The sequence below is a fragment of the Pinus tabuliformis genome, chromosome X, assembly GCF_031772625.1.
Source record: "Pinus tabuliformis cultivar Carrire ecotype Pingquan chromosome X, CPIR1, whole genome shotgun sequence".
Lineage (NCBI taxonomy): Eukaryota > Viridiplantae > Streptophyta > Pinopsida > Pinales > Pinaceae > Pinus > Pinus tabuliformis.
The window spans coordinates 963571887-963586617 of NC_142308.1; the positions used below are offsets into that span (position 1 = coordinate 963571887).

Consider the following 14731-nt stretch of genomic DNA (forward strand, 5'->3'; position numbering starts at 1 on the left):
AGTTCCTTGGTGTTATTTGGTGATTAAATGCAATTTTCATGATTTTTCTATGGTCAAGGTGCGATAAATGTTTTAAATCATATTGGAGAAAGTTAATTAATTCTAGATCTGGGCCATTAATGAAAATCATTTTAAATCTGGAATCTCTTGCATTTTACAATTAATCGTTCATGATTGTCGCTTTGCCACATTATAAATTGCTTTGACTGACTTGTGATTTATTTAGTCTTTGGTTAATTCAAATTAAAGGCCCTGGTTTGTAGTCATTTTTAGTCATTTTTATCTTGTGATTGTGTCTATCTATCTCAATTGATGGAGACTTATTCTAAATTCATCAAGTTGTTCATCCTTAAAATCTCCTAGAGTCTGTGTTTCACAGGCTATCCTCATCCATTTATCTTAGGGACTACCCCCCTGACTTGTTTAGGAGAGAGTCTAAATGGAGTGAGTAAGGATTAAGAGTGACAACCCTTACTCTGAGCGTTGTCGTGGTGCCTAGACACTGTGCGACAACACGTTCTTTTAAAGCCTTGGTCGAAAATCAAACAGGGAAGAAGATCAAAATATTGAGAACCGATAATGGAACCGAATATGAATCAAATGAGTTCAATGACTATTGTAGAGAAGCTGGCATTAAGAGGAAGACTACTATCGCATATACTCCTGAGCAAGATGGTGTTACTGAAAGGAAGAATCGTTCTATTATAGAAGCCACTCGTGCCATGCTTCATGATCAAAGCCCTCTGAAATTCTTATGGGTGGAAGCTGCCAACACTGCTGTGTACGTTCAAAATAGATGCCCTCATCAAGCGTTGGACTCCAAAATTCCCGAAGAAGTTTTCACTAGTAAGAAACTTGATGTTTATCACTTTAGAATTTTGGGTAGCCTCGTATATTTTCATGTGCCGAAAGAAAAGAGAAGCAAATTGGACGCATTTGGGAAGAAAGGAACATTTGTGGGCTACAGTGAAACTTTTAAGGCATATAAAATCTGTGCTTGGTCAAAGAGAAGTGGAGATAGGTCAGGATGTCACCTTTGATGAAGATGCTGCCCTTGGAAGATTAGTAACCTTCCTATTCCAAGGAAGGACAAAGAAGCAGATACAGAAAAGTAGGGAGAACCACAGGATGAGCCGATGCCCGATGTTGAAGGACCAATGGATCCCATTGATCCACCTCCTCATGAGCCCTCCTCCTCAAAAAGGAGACCCTCATGGTTTAGGGAAACTCTCGAAGATGTTGAGAGACATGTTGCTCCAAGGGGAACTTCTCGTGAAAGTAAGAAGCCGAATAGGTACCAAGGGTACTTAACTGCCATGAGCACCATTGTTCAAATTAAGCCTTGCACACTCGAAGAAGCTGTGAAGCACCAAGTTTGGAAGGATGCTATGAATGAAGAGTATGAGTCGATTATGAAAAATGACGTCTAGGATGTGGTCCCTATACCCAAGGTCAAATCCGTTGTCACCTTGAAATGGCTGTACAAGATTAAGCATGGAGCTGATGGAAGTGCTGAAAAGTTCAAGGCCAGGTTTGTTGCTCGAGGCTTCTCTCAAAATTAAGGTGTGGACTATGATGAGATATTTGCACTAGTTGCTTGATATACCACCATCCGTTTGATCATAGACCTTGCTGCCTCGCAAGGATGGAACTTACACCAAATGGATGTCAAAACCGCCTTCTTGCATGGTTCAATTAAGGAGGAAGTCTATGTTGAACAACTTGAGGGGTTCGAAGTTCAAGATCAGGAGGCACATGTATGTAGGTTGAAGAAAGCCCTTTATGGGTTGAAGCAAGCTCCCCGGGTTTGGTATGAGAGGATCGACAACTATCTGATGAAGCTGGGATTTACAAGAAATGAAGTTGATACAAACCTTTACTTTAAGGTTGAGAATGATAGACCTCTCATCTTGGTACTTTATGTGAACGATCTCTTTCTAACAGGTGCAGACCCTCTCATTCATTAATGCACGAGGGAGTTGGCTTCCGAGTTCGAAATGAAGGACCTAGGTTTGATGCATTATTTCCTAGGGTTGGAGGTCTGGTAAAAGCTAGGTGAGATTTTCCTTTCTCAAGGAAAATACATTGTGAAGCTACTTGAAAGATTTGGGATGGTGGATTACAAGTCTGTGACTAGTCCTATGGAACATAACTTCAAGATGTTATGCGAAAGTGCTGCTGGGCTTGATTTGGGAATCTGGGTATCGTCAACTCGTGGGGACTCTGATGTTCTTGGTGAACTCCCGTCCCAACATATGCTTTGCAGTGAATATATTGAGTCAATTTATGGTCGAGCCTCATCACATACATTGGATGGCTGCCAATAATCTTATGAGATATCTTCGGGGAACAATCACCTATGGACTGAGATACACTGCCGGGAATGTGAGGCTCCATGGTTATTCTGATGCTTACTGGGTTGGTAGTGTGGTGGATTGTAAGAGCACATCGTGATGTTGCTTCTCACTAGGTTATGCTTTGATATCCTGGATGAGCATGAAGCAAAGATCGGTTGACTTGAGCACCATTGAGGTTGAATATGTTGCTGCTAGTATGGCGTCTTGTGAAGCTGTTTGGTTGAGGAAGCTCTTTAGTGAGCTATTTGGACATGTGCTGGATACCACCGTGATATTTTGTGACAACCAAAGTGGGATTCATCTTTTTGAGAATCCCGTGTTTAATGACCGCTCCAAGCATATTGATATCAAGTACCACTTTATCCGGGATATGGTACAACAAGGAGCAATAAGGTTCCATCACATTGGGACTAATGATCAGGTCGCAAAGATTATTAAGAAGCCCTTGGGGAAGGTCAAATTCTTAACCTTCTGTGAACGACTTGGAGTCGTGGAGGGACCCTCTTATAAGGGTCCCATTTGAGTTGGATATTGAGCTTTGGGAGCTCCAGGTGGCTTGGGGTACTTTTTGGAGCAATGAGCGACAATAGGGTGAGTGGTTGACCTTCCCCTAGTGGTGTGCTGTGTATAGGGTGAGTGATTCGCCATGATGGTTGATATATGCATAGGATGAGTGGTTCACCTTCTCTTATGGCATATGAGCAGGATGAGTGGTTCACCTTCTTCTGTCGATACATCCTACCCATGTAGTTCGAGACTCATGGGAAGTGCCTCTCATTTGGCCAATGAGTATGGAAATGAGGATATGGACCATAGTACTACCGTTGGACGCATCGTGTACTACCGTACTCGCTATGCTAGGATGTTTGATATTGATCTGGGATCAATGGAGATCGACTTCAGGTCAGTGGAGAGTAGTATGATACACTCTCGATTATTGGAGACTGACTTCAGGTCAATGGAGAATGGTATGACACATTCTCGATCATTTCTTCCTCATTATTTCTTCATGGTTCAACAAAGTAGAGCAGAGTAGAGAGAGCCGAACAGAGCAGAGATTGTCAGATGGTTTGGCAGGTGGATTTCTTCCTAGTTGAGAGGGAGTGTTAAATTTGGTAACTAGGGCCAAACTCCACCTTGGACAACTCATATGATGCAGTTGATATTTTTATTGGATTCCTCTTTTCGAGAGGTGTAGGATTGATCTAAAGATCATCTCATTTTGACATGTACAAATGGAATTATGAATTTATTTCGTTTATGGACAAATTGTCAAGGTCGGCCAACAATCTAATGTAGGCTTAGAAGCCCAAAAGACACGTCTCTTCACCCTCAACGTTGCATATAAATAGAACGTGCATCTACCTCATTTGGACATCATTCATTCTCACACAAATCTCTCTCTCCTCATCTCATTGGATCGTACAACTTCAGGGCAGCCTTCTTCTCCTCCACACGTGCGAAGTTCAATTGCAATTCTTTGTTTTCTAGGTTGATTGAATTGCAGAAGAGTTGACTAGTGTTGATCGAGAAGCATTTGACATTGTTTGACTGTGTTTTTCCTTGGAGAAATTTTGTTTGGGCAGGCCACATTTTTGGGCACAAAAATTGAGGCAATCTGCACTGTTTGACTAGTGTTGACCGTATGTTTGACTTTGCGTTGACAGAGTTTGATTGATATTTTTGGGACCATTTTGGATTTATTTGTATAGCTGTTGGAGGCCGAGTTGACTGGGTTTGACTGAGCTGATTTGGAGGTGTAATTTTGTTGATTTGACCAGCGTTGACTTTCTGGTTAGGGCATCCTGTTCACTGTAGTTTGACTGGACAGATCTGACTGTGATTGGGCAAGTGAATTTTGTATATTGTACTCTCTCTCTCTCTGTGTTGAACTTTTGAAGAATAATAAGAAGACTTGATCAAAGGGTTTCCCCACATTGGGGTTTTTCCTTGACATTCGCCAAATTTTGTGTCCTCTTGTCTTGGCTTTGTCTTGTGCTTTTTATTTATGTTCTATTTGCAGTTACTGTCATTTTAATGTGTTTGCTAATCTGGAAATTGATATTGGGCTAATAAGAAAAATTGAAGTAAATTGCTCTTAAGCATAGAACATACCATTGTTATCTAAAATTAACAAAATTTGATTTCTTCACACTGCTCATTGCATTACAACTAGTATTTGGGTGAGATATCACTATACAATTCATACACCAAGCACCATGTAAATATTAGAAAGACACATTCAACCTCAGTTAATTATTGCTTATGCTCGCTTTTGTCCTTCGCTATCTCTTGAGGGAAATTGAAGGAGTCCACAGAGAGATGGAGGAGTGCTATCATGAATTTTGTAGATGGAAGGCAAAATTCTTGAAATTTGTCATAGAAGTTAATTGTCACCATCTCACTTTTGGTTTAAGAGTAAGCATATGCATTTGATTTTTTAATCTGCAATCTTCATCTAGGTGAGAATTACTAATCTTGTGCAAACATTGTTCTATTGACAATAGCTTGCCATAATAACAATATATAGGTGTATTCTTGGCCATCGATCCAACGTTCTTATTTCATCCAAGAAATTGTATATAATTTCATTCATATTTCATTAGTGAGAGGGTGTAAGATAATCAAGGGATCATAACAAGCTGAGGATTCGAACAAGAGGTCCATTGCACATGACATGCCCAAAAAACAACAATAGAAGGAAATATACGAGCTTTTGGCAATAAAAGAGAGATTAGTGTAAGATCACCATGTTGGGGAAAACAAGCCATAAAGTTGAGGGGTCCCAAGATCCATAAACATTTCCCAAAAGGTGTGGTTGCAAAATGAAAGAGAAGAGTTGTTGAGCCCAAGTGTAGCAAGAAGTGATTGATCAAACTAGGAGGCCTTATGAATACTATTTTCGGTGGAATCTGGGTCATTTGACCTGATATCGATAAGGTTTGCCAAAGATGGTTGGGATGGAAACAAAGATGTAGATCTAAACCTTGTCTGATGCATATTAAGTAGATTGAGAAGTGTCAACAAATGCCCTGGCCTAGGGGAGTTGATGACCAAATATGTGAGTAACAACTATATGACTATCAAGGTCTAAAACTTATTACTCCTCAAAAATTATGTTGCTCTAGAAAAGACATCTCCCCACAACCCTATCAGCTTCTTGCTTTTTGTTGTTTTAAACCATTGATTGGATGGAAGGTTGTGCCCTATCTTGGGTTCTTGGAACAAAGAAAAGTGAGGTCCTCTTAAAAGGTGAATTCTTGGAGTCCTTGTTGAAATATGTAACTAGGTTGGAGTCATTCTTGAGGCATGGGTTTCATGCTCAAGGTTATTTGATTTATAGGTCAAGCATCCATTGAGTGCTTTTAGGGCTTGTCATTAAGTCAACAAGTCAATTAAGTGTCATGTATGGAAGACCCTTTTGGGCATGTTGTATATTGTAAAGAAAAAATTATTTGAGTCAAAATTAGAGTCAAAAACCCTCCAAGACCTTGTCAACGTGCAAACAAGAAGTTGGCCTATCAAACATAATGAGGCTCTCTAGAAGTCTATATATAAGAGGGAAGATGACGACATTTGAGACCATCCAAGAAGATCACAAGAAGTTTGATCAAGTGAAGATAAGGACCTAAAACCAACAAAGAAGAGGAAAATTCTAAGGAAGAAGAATCCAAGTTTTTATAAGTGTTTTAGGTCATCATTCTCACATGCGCGAAGGTGAATTAGTGCATTTTGAAGTAGAAACAAGTTCAGATTACAATCATCACTAAGAACCAAGTTTTGGGTTAAAAGAAGTCTCATTTGCAAGCCGATTTTTTAAGAAGAAGAAGTCATCTCAAGCGAAGGAGAAAGAAAGGCAAAATCAACATAAAATTTCACACGTGCCATCTAGGGTTTCTGCAATAGGGGTCAAGAATTGCAGGTCAAAGTTGCAGTCCCAGGTTGTAGGTCCGAAGTCTAGGTCAAAAGAGAAATTGCAGTTGCTACAAGGCAAGGTTGACTTGGTTTGACTTTGCAAGAAGAGGAGAAGTTTGACTTGGTCTTGGAGGAGTCTTGGTCAAGGGTCATAGGTCTTGGAATTTGTCATTTGAAGTTCTATAAGAAGAGAAGAGTTCTTGTGGGTTTTCCTCTCAAGAGGAGAGGTTTTGGCCCTGTCTGATAGCCTATATCTTGTGTCCTCTTGTTTTTATTGTTCTTTCATAGTTTGGTAGATGTTTGATGATGAAAACATAATAATAATCAAGTGAAAGAAGAAAGCTAATTAAGTTAAAATACATCACAAGTAGTTATCAAAGCAAGAGAAATCACCCTAATCTATCTGCCCTAGATTTCTCAACATGGTATTAGAGCTAAGGTGACAAGACAAGAAAAAACAGCTTGAAGGAAGAATCTAAGAAGCATCAAGGTGGACTACCCATCTCATCTCAAGGATAATACCATCTAGAAGCAACATCAAGAAGAAGACCTCAAAGACTCTACTTTCAAGGACCCTACCTCCACTCAAAGAAAGAAGAACTACACATTTGAAGCATCTTGAAGTCTCCATATTCTACACTTCTACATCCCAAGGAAGCAAGAAGAAGTATTGTCATCTTCAAGGAAGCAAACATCATCAATCATTACGAAAGGCATCAAGTTGAATATATCATCATCAAAGAAGCATCTTCATTTGACAAGTAAGTACCTTTATATCTATGTCTGAATCTACTACCAAAATGACTTCATTCTGCAAGGAGAGCAACAAACTGGTTGGGTCATCAAATTTCCTTGCATGGAAAAAGAGGATAGATTTGAAAGGGGAAATAAGGGTTCAAAGAATCCTTATAGAATCAATCAAGGATTCCCTCATCCCTTATGTGGCAAAGTTGGGGAAATCGAAAGAAATCTATGATAAGTTGGTATAGTTGTTCTCCGTAAGCACTGCAGGAGAAGTTATATCTTTGAGAACCAAGCTATACAAAATGATGGTATCAAGGGAAGAAGGGATAGCCTCATATCTTATGATGGTGTCACAAATAAGAGACCAATTACAAGGGTTAGGGGAAATAATGTCCGACAAAGAAATGACCACAGTTGTGCTCAATGCACTACCTGATGATAAGATGAAATCAACATACTATGACCTTATATGGAAGATGATGTGGTTGAAAATGATGGTTCCTATGATGAAGGAACTATGTATAGATGTTCCTGGGAAAGCAATATGCAAAGAAAGGAAGAGTTTGTGAAAAGATGCAACTATAGTAAGATAAGATAAGTGATCAACCTCCGATGACTAGAAGAATTAGCTATGACATCTCCATAGAAAAGATATGAAGACCTTGATAAAGTTTGAAAAAGAAAGGAGACCCTTGATATTTTGGATGCAAGAAGAAGTCATCTCAAGCGAAGGAGAAAGAAGGGAAAAATCACCATAAAATTTCACACGTGCCATTTAGGGTTTTTGCACCAGGGGCCGAGAACTATAGGTCGAAGTTGCAGTCCTAGGGTGCAGGTTCAAAGTTTAGGTCAAAAGAGAAATTGCAGTTGCTACAAGGCAAGGTTGACTTGGTTTGACTTTGCAAGAAGAGGAGAAGTTTGACTTGGTCTTGGAGGAGCCTTGGTCAAGGGTCATGGGTCTTGGAATTCGTCATTTGAAGTTCATTAAGAAGAGAAGAGTACTTGTGGGTTTTCCTCCCAAGAGGAGAGGTTTTGGCCCTGGCTGATAGCCTATATCTTGTGTCCTCTTGTTTTTATTGTTCTTTCATAGTTTGGTAGCTGTTTGATGATGAAAACATAATAATAATCAAGTGAAAGAAGAAAGCTAATGAAGTTAAAATACATAGCAAACAGTTATCAAGCAAGAGAAATCACCCTAATCTAGCTTCCCTAGATTTCTCAACACTTCTCACTGCTAGAGTCACAGATATATGTTTTCCTCAAGGATCTAGCCACTGCCCTGGCATCAAGTTCAGTTTTGGTAGTGGTTGCTTCTTCCTTCCTTTCATCCTTTTCATAAATAACATCATAGTCAGCTGCCCACATAGTTTACAAGACAATCTTTATCTGTTTGCCCCATCTTTAGGTCCACCATATCAGCAAAATGGGTCCAAAGGCTTTGGCATATTGGCAAGACAAAACATAACTTCCAACTTCAAACTTAGGGCAAAAAATTAAAATGAGCATCGAACTCTGCTAGAGAAAAGATGGTTTGTTGGTAAAAAGAAAGCAGACATAAATTGTTCTATGGGTCTGAATATTGATGATAAGAGACGAACAACATGCACTTTGAAAACCATGCATAAATCTAGAAAAAAACTAGTTAGGAAGGTGGAATTTGAAATTTTGAAGAGATATCTGGGATCTGAGAATAAAACCATAGGTGGATAAGATCTGATCCTTGCTCCAATAAAACAAACTTTGATGGTGATGAGAGCAATGGTTTGGCCCTCGTAAGATTGGTTGTTGATAATGGGAAATGCCTTCCCTCTCATTCCCCAACACTCGCAAAGACAAATGAGAAAAAAACCAAAGACAATTTTGACAAATGAGGGTCAAATGAGGGTCAAAATTGCTGTTGCTGATTTTTTCCATCATGGTACGAGAAATTGGTAATTTTTTATTTTGTTAAAAAATTGTAATGCCTGATTCCCCCACCCCCCCAAAAAAAGAAAAAAGAAATGCAATTTTCTGTGTGGTTTTTGGAAAGCCTTGCTTGTATAGCTAACTTCTCTGAAATTGGGTCGGAATTCTCTGGTCTGTGGGGAGAAAAGCCTGGAAGAAGAGTATTTTGGTCCTTGTGTCCTGCCTTCCATGCTTCAAGTTGGTCAGGTATAGTTGTGGTTTTGGCAGGGTCCTTTTGCCATTGAATTTTGTGACAGCTTCCATATTGGCCTTCTATGGACAGTGGCAGTGAGACTGAACTCTATAGTTTTCGAGGATAAATCACATACCTCGGGGATATCATCAGCACATTGGGCTAGTTCCCTATGTGGGATCTCTTTGGGAGAAAACTTGTTCATTTGGAGAGACCTGGGAAGGCTTTTTTGGTTCTGGAAAACTTCATGTCAAAAGAAGGGAACAAAGTGTTCTTTCCTCTGGCCCTAAAAACTTATGTGAACGGAAAATCAAGCGATTTACCATCTCCAAAGAGTCTTATACATAGTCAATTAGTTTCCCTCGGTAATTTTGATATTTTCCTTATATTTTTGAGTGATGTTTAACTATTTAGGAAATGAGGTGTCTGAATGTTGCCTGATTTGCGTGTCACATGAAGTATAATTTTGATATGCTCTGTTTTCATAATACTTGTAACATTTCTTCAAATGTGCAATCACGAGTTTCAACAAATAGTATATAAATGACCATGCGCTAATGATTTGGTTCATAGCATATGTTTGATGTTCCCAGCATTTCTTTACATATTTAATCATTATGTCTCGCAAAGTTATTCCGGATCTCTTCTAATTCTTACTCATTTTGCAGCAAATGAGAGCACACGCAGGCGTCTAATTGGCTACACATTGGCTGAATACTTGGCACTAATTGTTGCTAGTGGGTTACAAGTATATTTTATTCGTCGTCTATTTAGCAGAAGTGTTGCTTACAATAGAGTTTAGTGATATTTCACCCTAGAAAGTTGCAATTCTCGAGGGCATAAAGTACTGTACAATATATTTATCAAGAACGTATCTAATTTAAGGCAACATTTTGAGACCGGTATAAGAGGACATTACAAGATAATCTCAGTTTCTCCATTTTACATCTTGATGTTCTTTGTGCCTTGGGATTTAACAATCCTAATATTTGGCGGGTTTCTATTTTGGATGTCATTCAATTGACACTGAGGACACTTTTAAATCTGGATGCCCGGTTCATTCTAAAATTTATGATTCAACTATGGTTTGAATTTTTGGTTCAATTTTCCCTCTGAAGGTATTCAATGAAATGTGTTGATCCCAAATCTCATTAACATATGGCCTTCATAAATTTGGTATCATATATTTTTATCTGGATTTTAGCGATAGACCACAATAAAAATAATTTATATTAACTGTATTACCATCTAAGTGTAGTGTTTGGACTATTATTTTCTTTGTTTCTATGATCACTTGAGGTCCTTTGCTCTAATGCCATTGTAGCTGCTTGTGAATAAACAGATGAAAGTCGTGGGTAGTTAACTTTTTCCCGTTAGATTTAGTGAGCGGACACTAATACATTGTCTTATGTCGCTTGTTGAAGCAAATGAGATTTGTTGAAATATTCCTGGACTTGTTGCTTAAGTTCATTTAGAAAGATAGTAGAATATATGCGGACTGATTATGGCTATCAATGATGCCTAATTAATTTTCATTTCGAACACATGGTTAACAGGTTAACTAAACTAGAATTTAGCTGAATTTCTTAAGTAGGATGAAACCGTTTCATTTTTTCACTGGAGAAATATGATCCCTCACCCACCTATTAGGCGTTGCGGTTTATCCCTTTTCCCATGTTTTTTTGGATAATGGACTGTAGTAACAACCAGCAGAAATTCTAGCTGGTAATCCCAAGGAATTCGATGAGATTTGATGCTATGTCAATGAAATCTAGGTTGTAGTAACCACCAGCAGAAATTCTAGCTGGTAATCCCAAGGAATTCGATGAGATTTGATCCTATGTCAATGAAATCTAGGTTGTGTCCCTGGGAAGTTAAAGCAAACATAATGTGCATTGTTGTTTCAAGTTGTGAGTGATTTATTTTGATATTGCATGTGGTTAGTTTCTTAGTTTTGGGTTTTGTTGAAGTTTGATGAATAATCAATTGTCTTTTGCTGGTAAATAGAGCTCTATATATTGCTTGTTTGGCATGTAATTTTTTTAACATTATGATCGCACAATCTCGGTGACAGATTCCTGCAGGTGGCAGATCGTTCTTCCATCCAATATTGGGGCTGGCCTCGCCCTAGTCTCAATCTAGATGGAAAAATATGATTTAATAATAATTATCGACTAAATTTTATGAATAATCCTGTATGGTATCATTTTTAACCCTTTTGCATCTTTACTTGTTAAGATTTGACCATAAAGAGAGTTCAAAAAGCTTATGTAGAGTCAATGATAGATTTTATTTAATAAATTAATTTAAAGGCACAATTTGTGCTTTATCTCTTTCAGAATGCAATGGCAAGGGGTTTGCTTGGATTCAATTAAACAAGTTCTCATTTTCAATAGCTTCTTTTTATTGAAGATATACATACTTTATATGCGTACACAACTTACAAGCAACATTTTTCCGAGTAACATTCTCCCACTTAAGTCACTAGTGGACTAGGATTAATTTGTTTTGTGGGCGACACATGTTAATTTGATATTAATGTAAAGTTATGTGTGCGCGCATCCACACACATAAGGGGAAAGTATCGTGGGATCTCTCCTTAATTCTCTCGAATCTCTTTGAGGAAGGGAAGCTTAATTGCTAGGTATTATAATAATCCAGTGGATCTCAATTTGAACCAAACTTCAATTGTATTAGAATTAGAGACATCATGATGAACTTGGCCTTGAAACAATATGTTCGAGTTAATTATGCTAACCACTAGGTTTTAATGATGGTCATATATCTATGTATATATATTTCATGGAAGACTGTCATGTACACTTCCCTTCCCTTTTTTCAAAGTGGAAAAATTATGGTACCTTAATTTGATCAGTGATTCGATTTTGAGGCTTATGCAACAATATTTTTATTATATAATATTATTTCCATGATTTTTGATTGGTACCTTGGTTTGATCTTTACATTTAACCAAGTGATGATATTCTATAGTGTTATGTTATCAACTTTTAAGGCAATCAATCCTTGTTTTCCTAGAATTCATAGATGCAAACATCATTTTTATTATATAATAGGATGTGATGATGTGCCCAATAAGCAAAAGTCAACTTGCATTTAAAAACAACTTACCCATACTCCGTTTTTTTCATCCATGGAACAGCAATCACCTTCACCTAGAGTTCTCATGGAAGTCCCTCATTAGGTACATGTCAATGTACAACCTCGTGAAGATTGCTAAACATTTTTTACTACTATCTTTGGAATATAATTAAAATTTTTTGACACATAATTTTTGGAGAGTACATGCCCATGGATGGATGATAACATGATTACCAAGGTTTAATTCGCAAATTCATGTGCCCTAGGAAAGAAGAGTTGTAATGAAAGATATAATCCCCTATCTTCTCTAGAATCAACATTTACAGTACAATACCCACAAATACATGTGAATTTGTAAGATTATTTTAAGATGGGATTTCATAGCTGAGACATCCATTAGTAAGTTCCGAGTATTGTGGCATGATCTTGGTAAAATTCAACTTGATCACCAACCTCTTGAATGAGAGTTTTAGTGATTGACATTACTTTCTACAAGATGAAGTTGGCCTTGGAGAAGGATTGAGAGGCTTCATCAATATAAATTCCCAAAGACAATTTCCTTTATGTATTTTCAAGGTGGAATTGGGGAATCATTGGAACTTTGTTAAAATAAATCAAATGGCAATAGTAAACCTTGGCTTCAAACATCAGACTTGCCTCAAAGCTAATATGGAGTGACTAATGGGAAAAAGTTGCGCCCATACATTATAAGGTGGGGGATGTCATAAGCCTAAACAAAGAGAAACCAAAGATTGATTTAAAGGATTTGAACTCCAAAATTCACATCTTTGGACAATATTACAAGGTAGGCCTCACCCAAAACCCAAATTGAAAACAAATATTTATCAATTATGGTTTGCTAGGTTGGTGAAAGCATGACATTATTGTTGACTCCACCAAGGTTTAAGTCTCTTTGATGACACGTTCTTTGCTTGTGCTTATGCTTGCAAATGGAGTTTGGACCATATTCATGAACTAGGCAACTTTGGTAGAATATATATTTACTTATGGCATCTTAGTTGAAGTAGCTTTAGTTGAGTGTTGCAAGCCAACTTTGCAAAATTATATATTTTCATATAGGAAAGGTGTGTGCAAACTATGTTGTGATGCAAGAACCATTTGTAAAAACAAATGTGTCACACCCTAGTACGTTGGTTCTTTTTGAGGTGCTCACTTCCATAAGAAGAAATCCTCACATGCATTTGAACCCTAATATTGAGCTCCATCATCTTTGAATGGAATGAATGCCCCAACGCACAAACTCAAAGACACATACATACATAAATAATCATAATTAGATGTCATGGTTAATAATAATATTGACCAACATATATTAATATTCTTATTTTTATTTTAATTGCAATGAAAAAGTATCAATAATATCAATACAAATAATATGTAGGACTTGACCATATTCAAAAGGACATTTAAAACCAAAGAAATAGAATTTGTAAAAGGAAAATAATTTGTAATAGGATTTGTTTCTACAAAAAGCCCACAATTGAAATCTTCCTCCAAATGAGAGTTCCATATAGCCTAACATTACATATTCACAATGAGAATTAGAAAGGAAAATTTCATCATAAACATAACTAGAACTATACACAATCTTAAATATAATGCAATTACGACTAATGAGTGTCACTCCTCTATTTCCTCCAAATGAAAGTTCCATATTGACTAACATAATGAAAGTTCCATATTGACTAACATTAAGTATTCATAATGAGAATTAGAAATGATTTTTTTAAAATGTTGGTGTTCTTCATGTTGATTTTGAAATATTTGGATCTAGCATCAACATATTTTTGACACTTCAAATTTTGTTGTGTAAAGTATTCACATTGTTTTTTAAAATGTTGGTTATTTAACCACTTTTCAAGTTGTCTTCTTTGTTTTTCTTCCCGATATGTTTGTTTTTTAAGGGATTTTATGTTTGTTTTTTAAGGATTTTTCAAGTTTGTGTTTTTTGTTTTTCTTTGCAATGATTTTTTGTTATGAAATATTCAACTTTTTTACAAAGTTAAAAAATAATAAAATTAATAATTTGAAGTTATAAGTAAAAAATACACATTTAAAGGCCTTTTAGCCAAAAATGACATGTCAATGAAAGGTTTTTTATGGAAAAAATTGAACATAGAAATTCCCAAAAATAACAAATTTTATAATTCTATGCTCAAAGACAATAATATTTGAAGTTTTCATTTACTTGTTACTTTAGGTAAAATTTACATAAAATTTTAAGTAAAAATAACAAAAAAAAATTAAAACCAACTTTAACAAAAAAATAAATTCCAAACTAACAAAATAAAAATAAATTATTTAAAATAAAATTTTATATATATATTTGGAGAAAATATCTAAAAAAATCCCTTAACCCCAAGAGTGTGAAAGAAATTTGACCCATTGATCTTCCATTAGAGAAATGCTTTAGTAACAAAAACTTACCAATAAAGCTAACCTTAAGGGCTTACCAAGA

The 14731-nt window shown here is 36.7% G+C and overlaps 1 protein-coding gene across 1 annotated transcript in view; it reads left to right on the top strand.

Moving 5' to 3' along the window:
- LOC149142918 (emp24/gp25L/p24 family/GOLD family protein) overlaps positions 1 to 10257 on the top strand; it is a 33030-nt gene extending 22773 nt beyond the window's left edge. Inside the window, exon 4 of the mRNA XM_089446913.1 lies at positions 9822 to 10257. Coding sequence (XP_089303039.1) covers positions 9822 to 9955 — 134 coding nt within the window. The 3' untranslated portion in view covers positions 9956 to 10257. The remainder of the gene's footprint in view (positions 1 to 9821) is intronic.
- Positions 10258 to 14731: the final 4474 nt, after the last annotated feature.